The 24,188-nt window shown below is 39.6% G+C and overlaps 1 protein-coding gene across 4 annotated transcripts in view; it reads right to left on the bottom strand.

The window, feature by feature from the left end:
* Positions 1 to 20,786, bottom strand: part of ARHGAP12 (Rho GTPase activating protein 12) — a 123,612-nt gene extending 102,826 nt beyond the window's left edge. For 3 of the 4 annotated variants that reach the window (XM_041765577.1, XM_041765579.1, XM_041765580.1), the window contains exons 1-3: positions 20,610 to 20,786; positions 3,812 to 3,847; positions 1,396 to 2,147 (exon numbers count right to left, since the gene is read on the bottom strand). In XM_041765577.1, the coding sequence (XP_041621511.1) occupies positions 1,396 to 2,070 (675 nt within the window). In that variant the 5' untranslated portion in view covers positions 2,071 to 2,147; positions 3,812 to 3,847; positions 20,610 to 20,786. Of the gene's footprint in view, positions 1 to 1,395; positions 2,148 to 2,524; positions 2,689 to 3,811; positions 3,848 to 20,609 lie in introns of all 4 variants that reach the window. The other variant, XM_041765578.1, reaches the window with a different exon arrangement.
* Between the last annotated feature and the right edge of the window lie 3,402 nt (positions 20,787 to 24,188).

Raw genomic sequence — 24,188 nt, 5'->3', positions numbered from 1 at the left:
GAACCCAGAATTACTAATGTACCTAAGTATAAAACATAACCTGAAGTGCGCAAAACAGTGATGACTATCAGTAATAGAGAACACATCTTTCCCAGGTCCTTCAGGTTCAGTAAGGAACATGAACAGAAAAATTCCAGGTAACAGTACATATTCTGTGTCAAAGTATCACATAAAGACTAAAGAAATAGGGGATCCCTGGGTGGCGCAGCGGTTTGGCGCCTGCCTTTGGCCCAGGGCGCGATCCTGGAGACCCGGGATCGAATCCCACATCAGGCTCCGGGTGCATGGAGCCTGCTTCTCCCTCTGCCTGTGTCTCTGCCTCTCACTCTCTCTCTCTGTATGACTATCATAAATAAATAAAAATTTAAAAAAAAAAAGACTAAAGAAATAAAAGCCTGCTAAGACACATGATGGTAAACTGACAGTAGCACCATCATATAACTGCCTCAGTCGCAAACATCAAAAGTTTTTCTTGAAAATCTCTCCTTTTCCTTTTGTTCAAAAATGTCACAAGAAAAATTAAAAACTATAGGAAGAACAAACTACTTTCATCACAATCAGATCACACCTAAGAGCAGCCTCACAATTAATGACTTAACTTAATGAATAAAGTTCTGTAAGAACTTACAACAGAACTTTAGGCCAAAAATTTGTCAATTTTCAATTTCACTTAAAATTATTAGACTTTTCCACATACATTCAAGTTCAATTTCCTGCGTTTGCTTTTAAGATTATTTCACTTGACTTGAGAAACTGGCATTAACTATTTTAAAATAAAGTTAGATAAGGGGGGGAAAGAAATCAAACCATGGACACAAAATGTTCCAAGAAAGCAAGTGTGTATATTTAGACAACATAAGACACAAAAGTACATGAATGAAGGCAAAGATTTGTGAGCTCTATTTTTTTTAAATATTCAAGGTTAATAAACCAGTTTCAAAGAATAAGCAGCTAACATTCCATGGGTATCTTTCCCCATATACTCATTATTACCTGAAAACTTATCAGAAACAAGTCAAAATGAGTACAGTTAGAAAACAAACTTTGTCTAGTAAAAGAAATATCTTCACTGGATAAGTAGACCCTTTCTGCCCTATGCAGGATCAACAGAGAGAAAAAAAAAATCCTTTTCCACATATAAAGTTCAGCCCTATAAGTTCTAGCCTATACAATTCCAGCCCTATAAAGGTGTAAGAATTATGGAAACTGTAAGGTCAACCGTTATGAACCCACAAGTTATTATACTATTCTCCATCTCACTAAATCGGGATAGAACCTGTGTATTCTAAAAACAAAGCAAAATGAACAATTCCTATCCTACAAAGATTTTAATTGAAACCTGTAGTATTTTTGTTACAGCGATGTAAGTATCCATCATTCTACTTTCCATCTTACCCTTATTTGTTCAGTGGAGCTGCTGCTAAGTTCATCACCAGACTCAGAATCCTGATGTACTCTTTCCGAGCCTTCTCCTGCTGAATCACAAGACTGTTCCTGAGAGAAGCTAGTTTTCTCTACATCCAAGAACTCCGGACCAGGAGAGTGACCAAATAAGCGCGTCCTATTCTGGCCAGAAACTTTAGGAGAATGTGAGTCACTGTTAAACTTTCCATTATTATGGGTCAGGTCCAGGCTTAGGTTCACTGTCTGACCTGGATTATAGTTGGGTCCAAAATTCTGATTTGCATCACGAGTAAGACCTGTTCCTTGAACAGACGATGGCTTTCCAAAACTTGAAAGCTCAGGCAGTTTGTTCACATTTTCGGTTGACCTCTGAAGATGGAGACTCTGTATCATTTTCATAGAATTATTTGGTAGTCCAACTGCCTGTTTAACAGGCGGCATGAGAGCTTTGCGGGTGACCTCCTTGACATACTGGGCTGGCACATAAAATGCCTTGGAATTCTCATCTGGTTTAACTTGCCACCAGTCATCATTGGTCTTTTTCACCAAGATATATCGTTCCCCTTGTTTTATCACAATCTTTCTGTCCTTGGCTTCATATTCATAATCATACTCCACTTCAATATACACTTGTCCTGGAATAATCTTCCCACTTCTGTCAGCCATTTTTATTCAATAATGTTCACCTTTCAAACAGGATGGTATGCCACATTATGACTTTACAGCTTGTTGGATTAATAGAGCTATTTTTATTTAAATAGAGGAAGAGAATGAAGAAAATGTTAACACAGCCTGGATTTTTAAGATTTAATCACAAGCATCTTAAACTACAAGGCATTTGAGAATATCACCTTCACATCTCAAATCCCAGAAACTAAACATGAGTCTAATATCATATATATAATGTCCTATATTAAGAACACTCAAACTATAACTATATTTTCTAGTCATTTATAAACAAAACCAAACCAATTACTCGAACAGTAAGTACCCTAATCAGCCAGAAAGAAAAATGTCTAGAAAATAAGATGGAGATCTTTCCTTCTTTTCATGACTACCTCAAACCTCCTTCACTTTCTTAGAAAGGCTCACTAATAACAAATATGTATTAGGCACTTACCAAGAGCCAGGTTCCAAGCCAGGTTCGCTGGGCTAGGTTGGCTTATCTAAGACCTTCTTTGAAGGTGATGTTGATTTCAATAACATTGTACTCTTTTTTTTCTAATATAGTCAAGAGTATTAAAGAGCTTAAAAAAGGTTATCCAACTATACAAGTTTCCTTTCCTAACATAAATAAAAAGGACAACACTGTTATTGTTAGGCAAAGTATGCACACAAAGGAAAGAAGAAATTCCTAGTTTACTCTGTTTCCCTCTTATTTCTACCTCAGGAGGGTCACAATTCTTATCAGACTGAATCCCACAAATGCAGAGAAATAACCAGTCCTTTTATTTATATATGTTAAAAATTCTCACCCCCTTCTGCCACTCAAAGTCTATTATAAAAATAGTCCTAAATTGGCTTGAGAAATCTAAGGATTCATTTTTATTTCTACACCAATTCCAAAGTAGTTTAGTACTCAAGAATCAAAGTGATCACAGCATCTTGATATTGCTACACCTCAAGTCAAGACCCAACCACAAACGTATTGTGATGAACTCTGTTTCCTAAAAAACTTACGTTTAAGTCCTAACTCAGGACCTGTGAATGTGACCTTATTTGGAAATAGGACCTTTGCAGATGAGGTCATACATGATTAGGCTAGAACCAAAAATCTACAATTGGTGTTTTTATAAGGAGAAGGGGATTTGGAGGCAGGGAAAGGACACACACAGAGGGAAGATGCCATGTGCAGACAGAGGCAGAATTTGGAGTGAAGCAAGGAATCCCAAGGACTGCCAGCAGCTACCACAAGCCAGGAAGAAGCAAGGAAGGATCATTTCCTAAGGCCTTCATAGAGGGAGCACAGCCCTGCCAATGCCTTTATTTTGAACATCCAGCCTCCAGAACGGAGAGAGAGAAAGTTTCTATTGTTTTAAGTCACCCAGTGTGTGACACTTTGTTACAGCAGCCCTAAGAAACTAATATTCAACCCAAAGCTAAAGGATCCTAAGGCAAACCTAAGCAATTCTGAATACTGAGATGTACTAGAAATGTATAAACCCGAGGTCCCATGACAATCTACCAATTTTTCTTCAGTACCCAACTACAGAACATAAGATGAGCTATATGTGCAGTTAATCATTATTCCCCTGAAGACAATTTTCTTATCTATGATAAACAAAGCCCATAAGCCTAGGTGATAAATTAGCGATAAATTTTAGTAACAGAAATTTACTTTCTAGACAAACTACTCGGGTAACAAATATAGTAACATTTCCAAAAAATTAAAAATAAAAAAACTTACCTTAAAAGAAATAAATATCCAGTATTACATTTAAACCTACAAAAAAAAAAATAATAAACTTCATTAACTTTAACCAGGGTTGCTTTAAGAAGGCTAATAATGTAAGGTTGTTCATGTTTTAGAATAGCTGTAATGGACTGCTCCCATTTTTTATAATAGCTAAAATGTTATATATCATAATTGTGTTGAGTGCCACCCTCCAATGTGTACAAAAACAAGGGATACTTCACCACTGTCTTCTCCTTTCACTTCCACATAGTTTCAACTTTATTTCTGCCCTTTTTTTATTTTAATAGATATCTTTTAAAATTACTAGTAATATGATAAACTTTTTAAAAATGGTTAAAATAACAGAACAGGTTTTCAAGTTTATGGTATTGAGTGGAGAGAATGAAAGCAAATACTAAGAGCTATTGGGAGTCCTAACATATCATATTCCCCCACAGATCATAAATAGACGAGTCCCACATCAGGCTCCCAGTAGGGAGTCTGCTTCTCCCTCTGCCTAGGTCGGTCTCTCTCTCTCTCTCTCTCACACACACACAAATACAAATAAATAAATAGAATCTTTATAAACAAACGAATATACCTTTACATAGGAGAAATCGGGGTTCATGAGCTTAAAACCAGAGATTACACCAACAGTGGGACAACCTTGACGATATATGCCTCCCAATGTTATTGATGTACACAATGTTACCTAAGTTGTATTCTTGTCAAAAACATGTTAAATCTTAAGCTGTTATTAGAAAACAATTCCAAAGTGTAAGACATCCTATTAGATAACAGACCTAAAATCTTCGAAAAATTTAATTTCATAAAAAATGAAAAGGGGAGGAAGATTCTTCTAGATTAAAAAAGACTACTGAACCACAACCACCAAATCCACTTAGTGTTCTAATAGGTACCTAAAACTGACCATATACAAAATCTATGTCCTCTGTCTATTCCCCAGACCCCTGCCAAGTCTGTATGGTCTTTCCCGTAGCAGTAAACAGAGAGTCTAACCTTCCAAATGTTCAGCCTTTACTTTCACGCATTACCAGGACATTAGTCACTATGTGCTTTAATCTTTTTATAAAAGCTTTTCACTACAACTTTTCAAAATTCCACACTGAAGTACTTATCCTCAGGTGATTTTTTTTTCCTTTCCAGGAAGTAATAAAATAACTTAAGCAACATCTCTGAGCTCAAATGTACCATAGATAGTTATACAGGAATGGAGAAAAGGAAAGTATGAAGAGTAACAAGAAAACTATGTCATGCTAACAGCAGAGAGGCTGGGCAGTGGGCAGTAACAATAGGTTAAAAGCCAGGCCACATTCAGTCCGTTTCACTGCCAGGCTTTACGACTACACCTTGCCCAGTGACTACAAAGATAAGTATGAAGGAGGAGTTAGGGGGAAAGATATAGTCGTCAATTCACTATGTTCAACATGAGACATGTAACCTAGTTTTTTTTTTTTTTTTAATGAGATTGGAAGGACAATAAAGATGGAGAGTATTCAAAAACTTCTGTGTATAAAAGGTGTTGGATCCCAAAGCAGGCAACATAAAGAGTAGACACAATGGGATAAGAATAGGAGAATTGGAGCAGAGATAGTTTTCTAATTAGAACACTGGAATGGTGAGATGGGGAGTGAAACTGGGAAGTCCCTAGAAGAATCTATTAAAATTATAAGATTCTAGAAAGTCACATAGCAGGAATTATGTATCACAATCCAAGGTCTGGGAAGTTACATAAAATAAAAAAGAGAAAAGCCTTATTATAAGCTATGGATTCAAAGAAAATTAAAATAATTGTGGGATAGCTCTAGAAACTCAGCTCTAAGGCAAAATTATCTGCAAATGTGTAAGTTATGTTGCCTAATTTTATCATAAGCTATGCTAAAAAAATTTACTTGTTTAAGTTTTCATTTGCTTCTTTCTTTCTCTATTTTCCAAACTTGGGGATTCTTCTCTCTAGACTAGCACTATTTATCCTATCTTACCCTCTCAAGTATTTTGTTTAGAATCTTATTCCCCCAACTAGAACACTATGAATGCAACTCTCCTGCAGTTTAAATACATTCTGTACTTATCACCACACTCCTCCAACCATATTTATCATGAGTACACTTACAACTAAGTACCCAGCCACCAATATATATATAAAGCTTTTGCATATCTACTGCCCAGTACCAATTACTGCTTTACTTGGCAGTTTCAAAAATACCCATATAGGCTTTCCATGCCTCTTACCAGTATTCTTCTTCCTCATGTTTCAACAAGAACAGATATACACACATACACACACACACACACACACACACACACCTGCTTACTTACATCTTTTACTTCTCTTCCCCCACATCAGATTCAGAACTCCCTACCATGCTATTTTAAAATCTATTAGCCTCCTCCTTTGTCTGCCATTTTTTCTCATTTTCTTTCCTACCACAAATTACACAGCTCAGCACATGTTATCTTCCTCCCCCAGGACATCTGTTTTAATCAAGTACATCTCTCAGCATGGTATCTCTACTAAGTATATCAAAAAAGTAAACAAGTAAACAGTATCTTCAGAGACATATAATACATGCATTCATAATTAATGAGTCTACAATTTTTTCTGTTTGGAATGAGTCTATACTTTAAGTCTAATACATAGATGTACAACCAATTTAGCAATTCTAGTGCCATGAGCAACAAAATATTAATACAGCCTCACGCACATAAATATAACTAACTTAAAAATACAATTTAAGCAATTATTCTTGACATGAAGTCCTCTAAAAAGTTTTAAAAGTACTTGTTTAAAATGAACAATCCCATAGAGCGTCTACGTGGCTCAAAGTGTCTGCCTTCACGTTGGGTCATGATCCCAGGGTCCTGGGATGGAGCCACATTGGTCTCCCTGCTCAGCGGGGAGTCTGCTTCTCCCTCTGCCCCTCCCACCCCATGTGCACTCTCTCTTCTCTTAAACAAAAATCTTTAAAAAAATAAAGAAAATTAAAAAAATAAAAATAATAAAATAAAATGAACAATCTCTAAATAGGCCTCTACTAAAGAAATCCATTAAACTTAATGAGCACATCAAATAATTAAGAACAATCCCCGTATTAAGTTCCAGCATAAGAAATTATATCACGAAATAATTTTGTAAATTACACTTGTACAACAAAAAAATCATAGGCTACTAGAGAGCACTTAGTTTTTCATAATGCATGATCCCTATTTTCTAACAATAAATACGTGTAGAATATAAGACATTTCTTTAGGCCTACAGAAAAGAAGGAATAAACAGTGATTAATATCATCAACTATCCTGGCCATATAAAAAAAAAAAAAAAAGCAAAAATGGAGACAGCAGAGGGATACAGGAAATAATTGGGTAACTGGAAAGCAGGAGAGAACATAGTGAAACATAAACTAGTAGAGGAAATTCAAAACTAAGATTTAAATCTGAAACAAAAATGAGGAAACAACAAAAGCAGCATTTGGGGAAGAAAGCATATTTTACTAAAAGTGACATTTGCATGGGGGTATTTTAGAGCAATCTGTGCCATGAAGTCTTAGTCAAAAATAAAAGTGGACATAATGACTTTTTCTTCGCTAGTTACAAGAATGAAGAAAATATTCAAATTTAAAAGGGATGAAATATGGGATGCCTGGTTGGCTCATCAGTTGAGTGGTTCAGGGTATGATCCTGGAGTCCCAGGATCAAGTCCCACATCCGGCTCCCTGCGTGGAGCCTACTTCTCCCTCTGTGTCTCTGCCTCTCTCTCTCTGTGTCTCTCATGAATAAATAAATAAAATCTTTTAAAAAAAGGGAGGGGGGGGATCCCTGGGTGGCGCAGCGGTTTGGCGCCTGCCTTTGGCCCAGGGCGCGATCCTGGAGACCCGGGATCGAATCCCACGTCGGGCTCCCGGTGCATGGAGCCTGCTTCTCCCTCTGCCTGTGACTCTCTGCCTCTCTCTCTCTCTCTGTGTGACTATCATAAATAAATAAAAATTAAAAAAATAATAAAATAAAATAAAATAAATAAAAAAAAATTTAAAAAGGGAGGGGGGAATATAACCTGGAGTTTGACAATGAGTTTTTAGATATACCAACAAATACACAATCCATAAAAGAAAAAGACTTTATTAAAATTAAATACCACTGCTTTGTGGAAGACGCTGCTAAGAGAATGAAAAACACCAGCCACACCTAAGGAGAAAATATTTTCAAAGCACATATCTGATTAAGGATTTATACCCAAAATACACAAAGAATTCTTAAAGGTCAACAAAATGGAAAAAAGGACCTGAAAAGATATCATGAAAGAAAACCTACAGATAGCAAATAAACACATAAAAACTGCTTGACATTAAGTCATTAAGGAGTTACAAATTATTTTTTTTTAAGATTTTATTTATTTATTCTTGAGAGATAGAAGGAGAGACAGAGCCAGAGACACAGGCAGAGATAGAGCCAGAGACACAGGCAGAGGGAGAAGCAGGCTCCATGCACCGGGAGCCCGACGTGGGACTAGATCCCGGGTCTCCAGGATCGCGCCCTGGGCCAAAGGCAGGCGCCAAACCGCTGCGCCACCCAGGGATCCCAAGGAGTTACAAATTAAAACACGATACCACAACACATGTCTATTATAATGGCTACAATCCAAAAAGCTGACAACACCAGGTACAAGTGAGGATGCAGAGCAACAGAACCTTTATTCTCAGGAAGGCAAAATGGTTCAGCCATTCTGAAGACATAAGCAGTTTCTTACAAAACTAAGCATGGTCTTGCCATCTGCTCTAAGGATCACATTCCCAATGTATTTACCCAAATAAGTTGAAATCAAAATGCCCTGCATGCAAATGTTTATAGGAGTTTTATTTATAAGTGCCAAAAACTGGAAGCAACCAAGATGTCCTTCAATAGAAGGGAGAAAAAAAAAATCCCCAGCTTTAGGATGGGCCCCACCCTCCCTACCTGCCTCAGGGGGGAGGAGGGGCACCTGGGTGGCTGAGCGGTTTGCCTTTGGCTCAGGTCAGGATCCCAGGGTCCTGGGATCAAGTCCTACATGGGGCTCCCCGAGGGGAGCCTGCTCCTCTCTCTGCCTGTGTCTCTGCCTTTCTGTGTCTCTCATGAATAAATAAATAAAATATTTTTAAAAAATAAAGGTAAAGCGCTAATAGTCACGAGGATAAACTGTGAGACATTCATACAATGGAATATTATTTTGTGATAAAAATAAGGTATCAAGCTAAGAAAAGACACATATTAATCTTAGATATATTTTGCAAAGTGAGGCCAGTCTGAAAATGCTACACACTGAATGACTTTAATTATATCTGGGGAAGTCAAAACCATAGAAAAAGTGATTGCCAGGATTGGGAGGTCAGGAGGAGGGTTCCACAGGTGAAGCACAGATTCTTTCACATCATTAAAACTATTTTGTATGACACTGTAACGATGGATGTATGACACTGTACACTTGTCAAAAGTCATTGATCTACAACACAAAGCATGAATTTTCATGTTTGCAAGTTTTAAAAAATCATTTAGGTGGTTGGGAGAATCCCAGGGTTTCCCAAGAAATCAGGTAAGACAAGACAGTCTAACAATATGACAAATAAATGGAACAACCTCTGGAGGAAGATGCTGACCTAACTCATCATGGAAATAAGTGAAGTCTGTAAGAATACAGGGAAAAGAGCTACACATAAGTACTGTATTCTAAGTTGATAAAAACATTTCCCATGGCAGTACAAGTCAAAAATTCTAATACTGCCATATATGTATTCCATAATTTAATGGAATGTGGATGATGGGAGCCAGGTTTCTCAATGATTGAGTGGAAATCTATAATCATATAGAAAGATTAGAATGATCCATGGATTAGATTTGGAAACATCAATATGCACTCATTTTTAACTTACTACAGAAATACCTAAAGGTGATTTTATAAAGAAATATTACATATATACATCTTATATTGCTCAGTATACACATACATATTTCTTTGCTGTCAGTAAAAATGACAGCCTAGCAGTAGCAAGTATACCTAGCACCCAGATACAGTTTCTAATACCATTCTTCAAATAAAGGAACCAAGGATCTTTGAAGAAATGGCTGATCCAAGGACTGGGGCAGAAAATATACAAGATAAACCCACGGAATCTTGTAGTATCATACTCACCCTTCCCCCTCTAGATTTTAAAGAATAGATTTAAATGCATATGATTTAACAATTGTCTTCTTAAACTGTAACTCAAATTAAAAGTGATATCCTGCATATTTTATATTCATTTTAAAATATCTTAATCTTACATTATGCTGATGCACGTTTGAGTAATTTAAATAAACGCACTTTTTTTTAATTCTTTACTTTTACACACTGCATTTATGGAGAACTATACTTTTTAATGCTTAAATGATGTCAACCTACTCCTCATTAACATTGTGATAAGAGCCCCTGCAGGCAAAGGACCTGAATAGACATTTTTCCAAAGATGATACACAGATGGCCAAAAGCACACGGAAAAATGCTCAACATCACTATCATAAGGGAAATGCAAATCAAAACTACAATGACAGCTCTTCATACCTAACAGGATGGCTATTGAAAAGAACAAAATAAAAAATGACCCCCAAAACCCCCAAATGACAAGTGTTGGTGAGGGTGTGGAGAAACTGCCATTCTTGTGCACTGCTGGTAGGAATGCAAAGCGGTGCAGCCACTGGGATAAATGGTACAATGGTTTTTCAAAACACCTAGCAATTCCACTTCTGGGTATACAGCCAAAAGAAGTGAAAGCAGCGACTTGGTATATGTACATCCACGTTCATAGCAGCAGTTCACAATCACAATAGTCAAAAGGTGGAAGCAAACCAAATGTCCATAAATAAATGCCTAAACTAAATGTGCTACATACAATGCTATTGTGTATATATATATTCCTACAACAGACACTGCAGACTACGATTTAAATCACCTTATACCTGTGTACCCCAAAACCACAAGTCATTAAAATCCTCACATAGCTTTTACAGATCCTCTTTCAAAGTAACCATTCAAACTTTTAGAAAACTGAAAAGTAGCACTTATGTAGCACATGAATGATGAACTACTACTACCACCACCAATCCCTGAGGGCTTTTTGTCCTTTACTGCAAAAGAAAACATACCATGATTCTTAATTTTTATTCAAATTTAAATTATATTACAAAACATTGAAATTCAATAATGCAAATTAAATCAAAACAAGCTATCACACACCAACCACAATAAAGTTTTTTTTTTAAGATTTTATTTATTTATTCATGAGAGACACAGAGAGGGGGCAGAGACACAGAGGAAGAAGCAGGCTCCTCACAGGAAGCTTGATGTGGGACTCGATAAGCAGACCGGGATCATGCCCTGAGACAAAGGCAGATGCTCAACCACTGAGCCACCCAGGCATCCTTACAAGAAAGTTATTTTTGGGCAGCCCGGGTGGCTCAGTGGTTTAGCGCCACCTTCAGCCCAGGGCGTGATCCTGGAGACACAGGATAGAGTCCCATGTCAGGCTCCCTGCATGGAGCTTGCTTCTCCCTCTGCCTGGGTCTCTATGAATAAACAAAATCTTTAAAAAATAAATAAATAAAATTATTTTTAAAAAACAAAGACAATATAAAGTGTTGATACCAACAACTGTAATACTTATACAGTGCTAATGGAAATGCTAAAAACAGGACAGCCAGTTCAGTAGTTTCCTATAAACATATATTTTCTGCAGACTGTATTCTGGGCCATGAAACAAATATTAATAAATTGAAAAGGATTGGTATCACACCAAGTATATTCTCTAACAACTGAATTTTCATAAATTTAACAAAAACATAGCTTAAAACCCACAAATTTGTTGCAATCTAAACACTTCTAAATAACTCGAAGGAAGATATCAAACAGGAAATCTGAACTGAAATAAAAATGAAAGCATGACATCTCAAAATTTATGGGATGCAATTACAATAGTGCTCAGAGAAAATTTATGGCACTAAATACCCATATTAAAAAAAGAAAGGTCTCAAAAAAAAAAAAAGAAAAAAGAAAGGTCTCAGGGCAGCCGAGGTGGCTCAGCTCCGCCTCCCCAGGCAGGGGAGGGCCTGATCCTAGAGACCCAGGATCAAGTCCCATGTCAGGCTCCCTGCATGGACCTGCTTCTCCTTCAGCCTGTGTCTCTGCCCCATTCTCTCTCTCTCTCTTTCTCTGTCTCTCATGAATAAATAAAATCTTTAAAAAATAAAAATAAATTAAAAAGGTCTCAAATCAATGATGTACACTTCCACTCTAAGAAACTAGATGAAGAGATTAAATCTCAAGTAAGCAGAAGAAAGGACATGATAAAGAGCAGAGAAAGAACCAATAAAAAAAAAAAGTTAGATGAAATCAGAAGCTGGTTCTTAAAGATCAGTAGTACTAATAACCCTCTAGTCAAACTGATCCAGAATAAAAGGGAAAAAAAACACAAATTACCAACATCAGGAATGAGACAGGACATAACTACATAACTACAGATCTAAAGACATCATAACTACAACATAACTACAGATCTAAAGACATCAAAGAGAGATAAGAAAATATTACGAACTTTAAGCCAGTAAAACCAACAATTTAGATGAACCAAATTTCCTAAAAGACAAATTACCAAAGCTTAAGAAACGGATAATTTTTTTTTATTTTTTATTGGAGTTCAATTTGCCAACATATAGCATAACACCCAGTGCTCATCCCATCAAGTGCCCCCCTCAGTGCCCGTCACCCAGTCACCCCCCCCACCCACCCACCTCCCTTTCTACCACCCCTTGTTCGTTTCCCAGAGTTAGGAGTCTCTCATGTTCTATCTCCCTTTCTGATATTTCCCACTCATTTTTTCTCCTTTCCCCTTTATTCCCTTTCACTATTTTTAATATTCCCCAAATGAATGAGACCATATAATGTTTGTCCTTCGCTGACTGACTTACTTCACTCAGCATAATACCCTCCAGTTCCATCCACGTCGAAGCAAATGGTGGGTATTTGTCGTTTCTAATGGCCGAGTAATATTCCATTGTATACATAGACCACATCTTCTTTATCCATTCATCTGTCGATGGACACCGAGGCTCCTTCCACAGTTTGGCTATTGTGGACATTGCTGCTATACACATCGGGGTACAGGTGTCCGGCATTTCACTGCATCTGTATCTTTGGGATAAATCCCCAGCAGTGCAATTGCTGGGTCATAGGGCAGATCTATTTTTAACTCTTTGAGGAACCTCCACACAGTTTTCCAGAGTGGCTGTACCAGTTCACATTCCCACCAACAGTGCAAGAGGGTTCCCCTTTCTCCACATGAAATGGATAACTTAAATAGCCCTACGTTATATTAAATAAATTGATCTGTCTTTAAAACTCTTTCCAACTGAGTGGCTCAGTTGGTTAGGCATTTGCCTTCCATTCAGGTCATGGTCTGGGGAGGTCTTGGGATGCGGCCCCTCAACATCAGCAGGCTCCCTACTCAGCAGGGAGTCTGCCTATCCATCTCCCTCTGCCCCACCCCCACCCCCACTTGTGTGCTCCCTCTAATAAATAAAATCTTAAAAAATAAATAACAAAAATCTTCCCACAAAGTCCTGGCCCAGATGGCTTCACTAGAGAATGTTACCAAAAATATAGGGAAGATAATACCAATTCAACACAAACCTTTTGAAGAAAATTGAAACAGAGGAAAAACATCCCAATTCATTCTAACACATCAGCATTACTCTCATACCCCAACCAGAGAGACATCATAGGAAAAACTCTGAGGAAAAAGACCTACATCCCTCATGAATATAGACACAAACTTATCTCCAACAAGATTCACATTTAAATATATAGGGAACTGTACAAGTCAATAAGACAAACCAGTAAGAAATGGGCAAAAGAAAAAAAAAGAAATGGGCAAAAAATATAAACACTTATCCAAAGATCTACAGATCGCCCAAGAGAAGATGCCCAACATCTTTAGTTACTAGGGAAATGCAAATTAAAGCCACAAAGAATACTGCACATCCACTAGAATAGACTAAAAGACTGACCATACACCACGGTTTTCTAGAATGTGGAGCAATCAGAATTCTCACACACTGCTGGTGGCCATGTAAAATGGTAAAATGGTTTTGGAAAAAGTTTGGCAGGTTCTTAAAAATTTAAATACACATCTACCATAGGACCCAGGAAATCTATCCCTAGGTATTTACCCAAGAGAAACAAAAGCATGTAACCACACAAAGACCTGTAGGTGAAAAGTTCACATCAACTTTATTTCTAATAGCCCCAAATTAGAAACACCCCAAATTTCCACCGAGAGGTGAATGGATAAAATAAATGTGGTATATCCACACAATGGCATATCACTCAGCAACAAAAAGGAATTAGCTACTAATACAACAAACTGGATAAATCTCACAATAATTTTGCTGAGTGAAAAAAAATCCAGACAAGAAAGTGCATACTATATGATTCCATCTACATACAATTCTAGATGCAAACAAATGCAAATAAATCTATAGTGCCAGAAAACAATATTGACCAGAAAACAAGGTAATGAATTACTCTTGGGTTCAAGGAAATGGGGGGAAAGGGTTAGATATGTTCCTTATAATGGTGTTGGTCTCGCCAGTATATATGTCAAAAGTCATCAAATTAAACATTTAAAACATATGCAGTTTATTACACAGTAATTATACCCCAATAAAACTGTTTTTAAAAAATCCTAATAACGTAAATTCAAAGCACTAAATATCATTCCCCTGACACACACCAGAATGGCTTTATTTTTTTTTAAGATTTATTTATTTATTCATGATAGACATAGAGAGAGGCAGAGACACAGGCAGAGGGAGAAGCAGGCTCCATGCCAGGAGCCCGACGTGGGACTCGATCCCGGGACTCCAGGATCGTGCCCTGGGCCAAAGGCAGGCGCCAAACCGCTGAGCCACCCAGGGATCCCCAGAATGGCTTTAAATATATATAAAGAATACTTCATATGGTAAGGATACCAGCAACTGGAATTCTCATTCACTGCTGGTAGGACTGCAGAATGGTAAAGCCACTCTGGGAAACATTTTGGCAATTTCTTATAAAGTTAAGCATACATTTACCATATGACCTAGCCATTGCTTTTCAATACTTCTAGGTATTTATCCAAGAAAAACAGAAGTGTAAGTCCATGCAAAGAGCTTACATGAACATACATAACAGCTTTATTCATAACTGCCAGAAACTGGAAACAACTCAAAGGCCTGTCTACTGAAAGCCTCAACTAACTGTACATCCATCTGTAAAACAGGAAAGAATATAAATCTTAAGGGATCCTGGGAAAAGGCTGGAGGGGGGAATGGAGGGGGATGGGCAAAACGGATGGAGACTGGTGGAAATACATGCTTCCAGTTACGGAATAAAGAGGTCATGGAAATGAAAGGCACAGCATAGGAAATATAATCAATGATCTTGCAATAGTGTTGTATGGTGACAGATGGGACAGACACTTGTGAGCACAGTTACAAGATACAGAGAAGGTTGAAATACTATGTTGTACACCTGAAACTAACGTAGCATTGCATGTCATTTATACTAATCTTTTTTTTAAAGAGATCTTTGTGAGAATGGATATAAAATGTGAAAAAAGTACTTAGTAAATTATAAAGCATGATACAGAGCATCACATTAATCACTGCTTACTAAAGGGAGCAAAGTGGTGATAAAAAAAAGTACCCACAAATCATACTGTATGATCTTTCTGTATCTGGCTTGTTTCACTTAGAACAATGCTTTTGAGGTTCATCCATGTTGTATGCATCTGTAGTTCACTCCTCTGTATTGTTGAGTTACTGTATATTAGTGTATACATATTAAAACTAATTTTTTTAAAACAAAAACAGTAATATATAGCAAACTACTGGTAATTTTCGGCAAACTCTTAAAGATAATACTCTAACTGCAAAATGTATTCTAAATTCCTCTGCGGCAAAAGAGCCCAGAACTCAGGGTTAGAGGCCTGAAATTTAAATCTAGGATTTGCCATTTTTTGGTGCTCAGACTCTGAGCACTTTAACCTACCTGGTAAAAACAAACAATACAAATCTCAAGAGTCTTGTGAAAATGAAAAGAGAAAAAGTACTCTATGAACTGTAAGGCATGATCCAGAGTATCCACAATAAGCCGCTTACTCAAAAAAACCCAATGTTGCAGAAGCCCCTCAGTGGCGCCATCAAGCTAATTGTCTAACTCTTGGTTTCAACTCAGGTCCTGATTTCAGGGTTGTGAGATCAAGCTCATACTCAGCAGAGTCAGCTTCAGACTCTCTCTCCCTTTGCCCTTTCCCACTGCATGTGCTTGCTCCCTCCCCTCCTAAAATAAATAAATCTTTAAAAAAAAAAAAAGTTGTGGGGATCCCTGGGTGGCTCCGCAGTTTGGCACCTGCCTTTGGCCTAGGGCTTGATCCTGGAGTCCCAGGATCAAGTCCTGCATTGGGCTCCCTGCATGGAGCCTGTGTCTCTGCCTCTCTCTCTCTCTGTCTCTCATGAATAAACAAAATCTTTAAAATAAATAAATAAATAAATAAATAAATAAAAATAAAAAGTTGTGAGTAGAAAAATACTGACAATTAACTAATGGCTTATAAAATTGGTCCCCCTCAAACGTCCTTGCCCCTGCCTCTTCCTAGCTATGTGATCTAAGACAAGTCCTTCAACTTCTCTGAACCTCGTTTTCTCCCACTTGTGAGATGGGGCTTAGGCTTATATTAATAGTTGATACCACATATCGAGAGAATCAGATAAGTGTAAAGCACTTGGTACAATGCTTTACAGATTTTAGCTCTTGTTACAAAATACTATTATTTTTACTCTATCAAACCTAAACCTAGACACCATTGTACCCCATCCAAGGTCCAACAGTGTAGGTCGGATTAGTAATTATACCCCAATAAAACTGTTTTTTAAAAGTCCTAATAACATAATTTCAAAGCACCAAATATCATTCCCCCCACACTGATAGATCTAGATCACTGCAGTGGAATCACGTGGAGAGCTTCTTTAAAAAATTTTTTTCAGATGAGTTCTAGATTTACAGAATTATTGCAAAGATAGTTCAGAGTTCTCATATACCCGTATACAGTTTCTCCTACCATTAACATCTTACGTTAGTATGATACATTTGTCATATTCAATGAACCGATACTAATACTTATACGATAACATCCATGCTCTAGTCAGATTTCCTTAGTTATCTTATAATGGCCTTCTTCTGTTCTAGATCTAGAATACCACATATACGTTTTGTAGTCATATCCTATAACTTTTTTTTTTTTATTTACTTATGATAGAGAGAGAGATAGAGAGGCAGAGACATAGGCAGAGGGAGAAGCAGGCTCCATGCACCAGGAGCCCGACGTGGGATTCGATCCCGGGTCTCCAGGATCGCGCCCTGGGCCAAAGGCAGGCGCTAAACCGCTGCGCCACCCAGGGATCCCTCCTATAACTTTTAAAACACAAATTACTGAAACCCAGACATTCCTAATGAGAGTCGTATGAAGTGGAGCCCCAAAATCTGCATTTCTAACAAGCTTCCATAGGGTTAACCTAAAAATACACTTAGAATAGCACTGGTCTAGATTCTAGACTCCAGAAGTGATGTTCAATACAACAGCCACTAGCCAAATGTGGCTACTGAGCATTTTAAGTCTGGCTAATCTAAATTGAGATGTCCTGTATATGTAAAATACACAGATGATTTGAAGGTTTAGTCTAAATAAAAGAATCATGTTGATTACATGATAAGATGATAATAAAATTTATTTCACTTGGGGTTTTCTTCCCCATTTTTTACTTTTTTTAAAGAATTTATTTATTTATGCATGAGAGGCATAGAGAGAAGCAGGCTCCATGCAGGAAGCCCGATGTGGGATTCAATCCAAGGAACCCCGAGATCACGCCCTGAGCCAAAGGCAGATGCTCAACCACTGAGCCACCAAGGCATCCCACCATTTTTTACTTTTTATCATGAGAGAACTAAAAGCTTTAAAATTACACAGGTGAAAAAAATAAATAAATAAATAAATAAATAAATAAATAAATAAATAAATAAATAAAATTACACAGGTGAGAAGCATCAGACTCTCTGGCTCAGAGAAGCATGCAACTCTTGATCTCGGGGTTGAGTTTGAGACTCATGTTGTGTGTAGAGATTACTTAAATAAAAACAAAATAAGGTTACACAGGTGGCTTGCATTATCTATTGGACGGCAGTAGTTTGCAGTCTGGGCAGTAGAGCAACAAGGGTATCACCTGGAGGCTTATGAGAAGTTCTGGTGATTCCCATGCACATTAAAGTTTAAGAAGCACTAATTATCAACAAGGGAGGGATACTTAGATATGTCAGCATTTGGCAGTTTGGTTCCAATAAAAAGCTAATCAACTGCAAACTGAAACTGCAATATATTTAAGTCAATAAAAGTAATAGGAAAAAGGCTGAATCACAGCAAAACCATTCACAACTGAGGATGTGGCATAATCAGACCAGTTAGCCGAAGAAAAGAAAAACCACAAAAGACAGTGGCCCAATGGGTTCCTCAAGAGGATCATTTGAAAGGCATGATTTGAAATACAACCATACTATATGATACCATCATACTTTTTCATGTCTGATTCATTCCACAAAACAGTGCATATTTGCAATTAAAACTAAAAATGTTAAATATAAGAAAATAAAAGTTTAATTTCACTTTTCTATTTGAAAACTGTAATGCTTATTTTGGGCAGATTCACCTCGTTATCTTTTCTTAGTACCAATTTTCTCAGGTAAGCAAAATACTAGTACTACAGCTTAAGGATTTTACACATCATTATATACACTGTTTTATTTCAGTCAATTTAAATTTTTTATTACCCTTTTATTCTCAGGAATGTCAACTGCACAACTTCAAGAACTTAAATTTGTAAAGCCCACTGTCTACCCACCTATTTCTTAAAAAGCACCCAACAGATACTTTCTAATTAATGAAATGAAAAACCACATTATTAACTACAAATAACAAGCTGTTTTTCTACAGCATTTATGGTACATGTTTTCACTTGTGTCTCACAACTGGCATAGTAAGTAAAAAAAAAAAATCTAAAGATACTATACATGGATAGCTAATCTTTACAAATGGCATTATATTAAGAATCAATGAATTAACGACCAAGTTTTACGGCTGATAAAGTACGAACAGAAATACATCAACAAATACCGGGCATACACATAGGTGCACACACAATCTGTTTCATTACACTTAGGTTTTTTTTTCCCCCAGGCAAGAACCTCCAAAGCAGAGAGCTACATGCAACCATGGGTCACACATCTGTGTCCAGGGTGTCTGGCTCTTCAGGGTGCATGGGTCAGGGTTAAGTCTTCAGATCTGCTTTTAGGCACTGCTCTGGGTCCCCAAATCCCTATTCTGAATGGCATTTTCATGGCATTTCAAAACAGAAAAGAGAAATTACCAGCATCAGCAGCCAGAACGTCTACTCAGAGAGAAGAGAAAGTACAGAAAGATGACCCATTCTGTTAACACACCTTCCTAGAGATCAGGTAAGAAACACGAAGGTGGACGAATAAGTAACAGCTCTAAGCCAGCGGTTTCCCAACTTTTCAGAAACCGGCATGCCTAGGGGCCAGATACTTTTAAACAACCTTCCATCTAACACGGAGTCTTCCTTCGGAAGTGGTGGCAGAATCTGAACCAGAAGCTGAGCGACTCCTCACCTGATGCTCCTTCCCCTTCACATTTCCCTCCCTTTGGGGATGTACACAATGTACATAAATGCTCAGTAAAATCTGCTCTCCTGTGCCATAATTAACCATAAAGCAAATCGAAACACTCAGCCTGAAATGACATTAGAACTTTCCTAAAGGTATGCTTTTAAACGTTTTGCTTTCACCTCCGGAAAGGCATTTAAAACTGCTGCTGCAGTCAGAGGAAAACATCACAAGCCTCTGAAAGTGAGGGCCGTTTTTCGGTTATGATGACCCTGCGGACATTTCTTCCCGGAGGGTCTGCAGTAACTTAAGATGCAACACGTAAAGGACAGTCCTTCTTGGAAGACAATCAAATCAACTACGTTGAAATGCGAGGCGGCCAGCAAGCTTGTAAAAAGTATATATATATATTTTTTAATTCAAGGACTTGGAAAAGATTGCTCCTAGGAGAGCTAGAGTAGCAAGTGTCCATTCTCAGGGGCGGGGCAGCTCTGTAGAGTGCAGAGGAAAGCGCCAGCGCAGGTCAGCAATGCTTGAGCAGAGGCCCCAGGTGGGCCCCCCGGGGGGGGCGCAGGTTTGCACTTGGAGAGCGGGCACACGCAGCTGCAGCAGGCGAGGACGGAGGGCGGCACCAGCCTGCGCACACAGACACACACCACACACACACCCCGGCGCCCTCCTCCCTAGGGGCGGGGCGGGCGGCCGCTGCCCTCACACAGGAAGTCAGGAAACCCGGGGGGCAGAAGAGCCTCAACTTCCAGCCCTTTAAAGCCGATCGCCCAAGTCAGCCAATGCACTGGCAACGGCCCCCTTCCCCCGACCCCGACCCCGACCCCGACCCGAACCCTCCCGCGCCGCGCCGGCCGCACCTCGCGCTCACTGCGGCGCCGACGCCTCCCGCACACCAGCTCCCCCTAACCCGACGCCCTCGGCGGGCACAGCCCCAGCCGCGGACGCCTTTGTGCAGCACCTCAGCGACCTGCCCTCGGGCCGCGGGCATCCGCGTCCAGCTACCTTACCGAGAGCACCGCGGCGGCGCAGGATGCGGCTCCCCCCGTCCTCACACGGAGTCCGCGCGACGCCGCAGCGAGCTTCAAGGGCGCTCACACCGCGGCGGCCGCGGCGGGCAGTCCCCGCAGGCTGCTCTCCCTGGGAGGGTAAGTTCCAGGGCACGTCGGAGCGCGCCGGCGCGGGGGCGGGGCGGGGCGGGGCTGGGACTCACGTGACGGAGGGGGCGGGGCGGAGCTCACGTGACGGAAGGGGGCGGGGCGGCGTTCACGTGACGGCCTGGGCGGGCGCGAGGCGACCTGGCGGAGGAGGGTCGGGAGGAGGCGGGGCCGCCGGGTGGGGGAGTCGGGCTGGCGGGTTTGGCGCCCGCCGGCTGGGCCTCGGCGCTGGGTAAACAGGGAGTGGGAAGCGCCGAGAGCCAACGCTCGGGAGAAAACAGGAGAAGGACGAAGGGGACCGCGCCGCGCAGTAGGGTGGCAGGAACAGAGCGCGGCAAAGGGCGGGCGGGGGGCCCTGCCCTCCCTGTGTCGGCCCTCGGGCGTGCCGGGAGCCGCTGCCAGACCGAGGTCAGCGGTTCACGGCCCCGAAACCCCGCGGAGTCCCTCGGGGGGGGGGGGGGGGGGGGGGGGAATGCCACGTGCCACCTCAGGGGCCCGGAATGGAACTCTGGAGACTCGGAGTCCACCGCCTGGGTCCGGGCGGAGCTGTCCTGAGCCGGGCCGGCCGGGCACATTGCTGCACCCGCTGTGCGCACTCAGGGACCCGGAGCGGCCGCTGCAGCACCGGGCTGCTCCAACACAGCATCACTACTCGTGAGGTGTCCGCTGGGCCTGCTCTGCGGAAGCCCCAGGGCCACGGTGTCACTGGCCAAAGTCATCACAGTGTGCAGCGTTTGCACTTTGGCAGCACAGAATCCAGAAGTCAGAGGCATTCAAGGTTTCCCGGCGGTCCGATGGCAGCAGTTGTACGGGACTGGGAATCAGGAAGACCCCCAGCTTCTGCCATTGTCCTTTCTAGACTTCAGCTGTCAAAGGAGTGTGTCGAGGAAATCCAAAAGGCTCCTCTTCTAAGTGTAATGACTGCGAGGAAAACTGATACGTACCAGGTCATAAGAAATCATTCAGTAGCCATTCAGTAGTTATTCAGTGGGTGACTGATTTCTGAATGAAATATCATTCTGATGTCCAACCGCTGAGTAACCGAGGCACCCGAAATTGGCCCTTTTCTATACCTCATACTTAAAGATGCCATTGTGTGTGGCGTCCTTCTCATAAACTGAACTACCAATTGTTCTTTAAAGGCTGCAAAGAGGGACACCTGGGTGGCTCAGTGATTGAGCATCTGCCTTTGGCTCAGGTCGTGATCCCCAGGTCCTGGGATTGAGTCCTGCATCCAGCTCCTGCAAGGAGCCTGCTTCTCTCTCTACCAATGTCCCTGCCTCTCTCTGTGTTTCATGAATAAATAAGAATCTTTAACAAAATAAATAAAAGATTAAAAAATACAAAATAAAAATAATGGCGACGAAGAACCCACTGGGATATTGGCAAGATTTTAAGAGCTGTAGTTTTCCACCTTCTTATTAAATGAATTACTTCTAATGGGGGCGGGGCTAAAGTTTTTAAATATTTCCCTTTTAGAAAGAAAAGATGCTTTAAAAAAAAAAAAAAGCCGGAGACCATATTGTCTCTATCACTGCACTTGCTACCACCCTTTCCTTGGCACTAATGGTTTTCTTCTGTCTCCCTCAGTTTCTAACGTGTTCCCTTTGCTATACCCTTGTTCAGCATATGGAGTATTGCTGATGTATGCTTCCGAAACTATTTTCCTCGTGATCTCTTTCTAGAACCAAAACAAGGAAGGACTGTGAAGTAAACTGTGCCCTGATGGGAATGTACTGATAACTTTGTCTTCACTACTCCCCAAACCTGAACTGAGCACCCTAGGTTTCAGCAAGAGAGAGAACTGAACAGTTTGCGTATACTTGCTGATCTGCCTGTAATGCTACTTCCGATTTCACAACATAATCTCAGATGATACCACAGTGCTCACAGTATGTTGATCACTACCAACAGCAGATGGAGTCAGATAAAAAGAGCTCTCACCCAAGTGTGTTGTTTGAAAAGGACCTGATGGAGAGCTATGAAATCATTTGCAACACTGCCTCTAGTTAGTTTTTAAATAACACCAGTAGCATATGTCTGGCGCCTGTGCTCAGGATCTCAACAGATCATTTTCAGGATATTGACATTTAACTGGCTTCTAATGAGGTGGCATAGAGTTCGAAAATGTAGATTTCAAAAGTAAGCTCCACAAAGGTAGAGATTTGAATTTGATTTGTGTGTATATATGTATGTATGTGTATCCAAAGCGCCTAAAAGCACAATAAATTTCTGGTGAATGTATTTTTTTGAGTGAAGACATACTCTGTAAATTGCTGGATATGCCCTGCTTTCTAATTCTTTAATAGGTAACACACTTTTCATTGGGTACTTCTTAATGAAAAGGCATAAAATTATGTCTGGCATCCCCGCTTTGGCCAGGCTCTAGAGAAACAGGAATTTGGCAGTACCTATCAAAATTACAAATGCATACATATTCTGAACTCCAATTCACTTCTAGGGATTTATCCCGCAGATGTATTTCCACACATGAGAAATGATAAAGTATTTCTTACAGTATTGATGAGAATAGCAAATGATTGAGAATAACCTAAATATCCATCATCAGGACCACTAGTTAAATTATGATAAATCTATACATTCAAATGTAACAAAAGAACACAGAGATCTTTATGTTTTAATATTACAATCTCCAAAATTTTTTGTTAAATAGAAAAGCAGTAAAATGGTGCAGAATAATTAATGCATTGGCTTGTAAATGCATTAAACTAGGACAACCTGACTGTTGAGGCATAAGAAATCTGTGGATGGAAGGCATGGGAAAGACCCTTCACTGTATCAGTATCTAAACTTTTTGATATGCAAACCATGAGAGTTATTTATCTATTCAAAAAGTTAAATAAAATATTTAAGATTTTTTTCCTGGTATCTTTATTTTGTTATTAAAACATTTAGGCTTTACCTGTTTTATCAAAGTTTACCTGACCAGAATAAGTATATCAGGTAAACTAGTACATACATCAGGTAAACTTTTTAAAAATTCAGTCATTTTCATTAAGTTCTGATTGAACAATCACTATTCCTTTCTGAAATAATTTAAGATCCAGGTCCTACACTTAGTTTGAAGCTTGGTGTACACCATGTCAAAAATATGTAAATTTTCAAAAAGTACTTTATGTTTCCTGAAGTAGAGCCTGACTTGAACATGCTTTAATGAGTTGGATCCTTTGATTTAAGTAATAAATTTAGAATTTCCTGGACCCTTTGTTCATCTTCTAATTAAGGTTAAGAAAAATACATTTGGAAAAAAACACTGAAGGCATGTGTTTCCATGTGTATCTGTTAACTCTCCCACTTTGTAATATCATGCCTCATGTTTTCCACAGGTTACCCAGATGCCCTGGAAATCATTTTGCCTGTGTTTCAGCATTTTATTTTATTCACTTGTAGGCTAACTTCCAGAAATTTCAA

This window comes from Vulpes lagopus, chromosome 8 (genome assembly GCF_018345385.1).
Source record: "Vulpes lagopus strain Blue_001 chromosome 8, ASM1834538v1, whole genome shotgun sequence".
NCBI lineage: Eukaryota > Metazoa > Chordata > Mammalia > Carnivora > Canidae > Vulpes > Vulpes lagopus.
The sequence above is the reverse complement of the archived record's forward strand: the minus strand, read 5'-3'. Positions and strand labels throughout refer to the sequence as shown.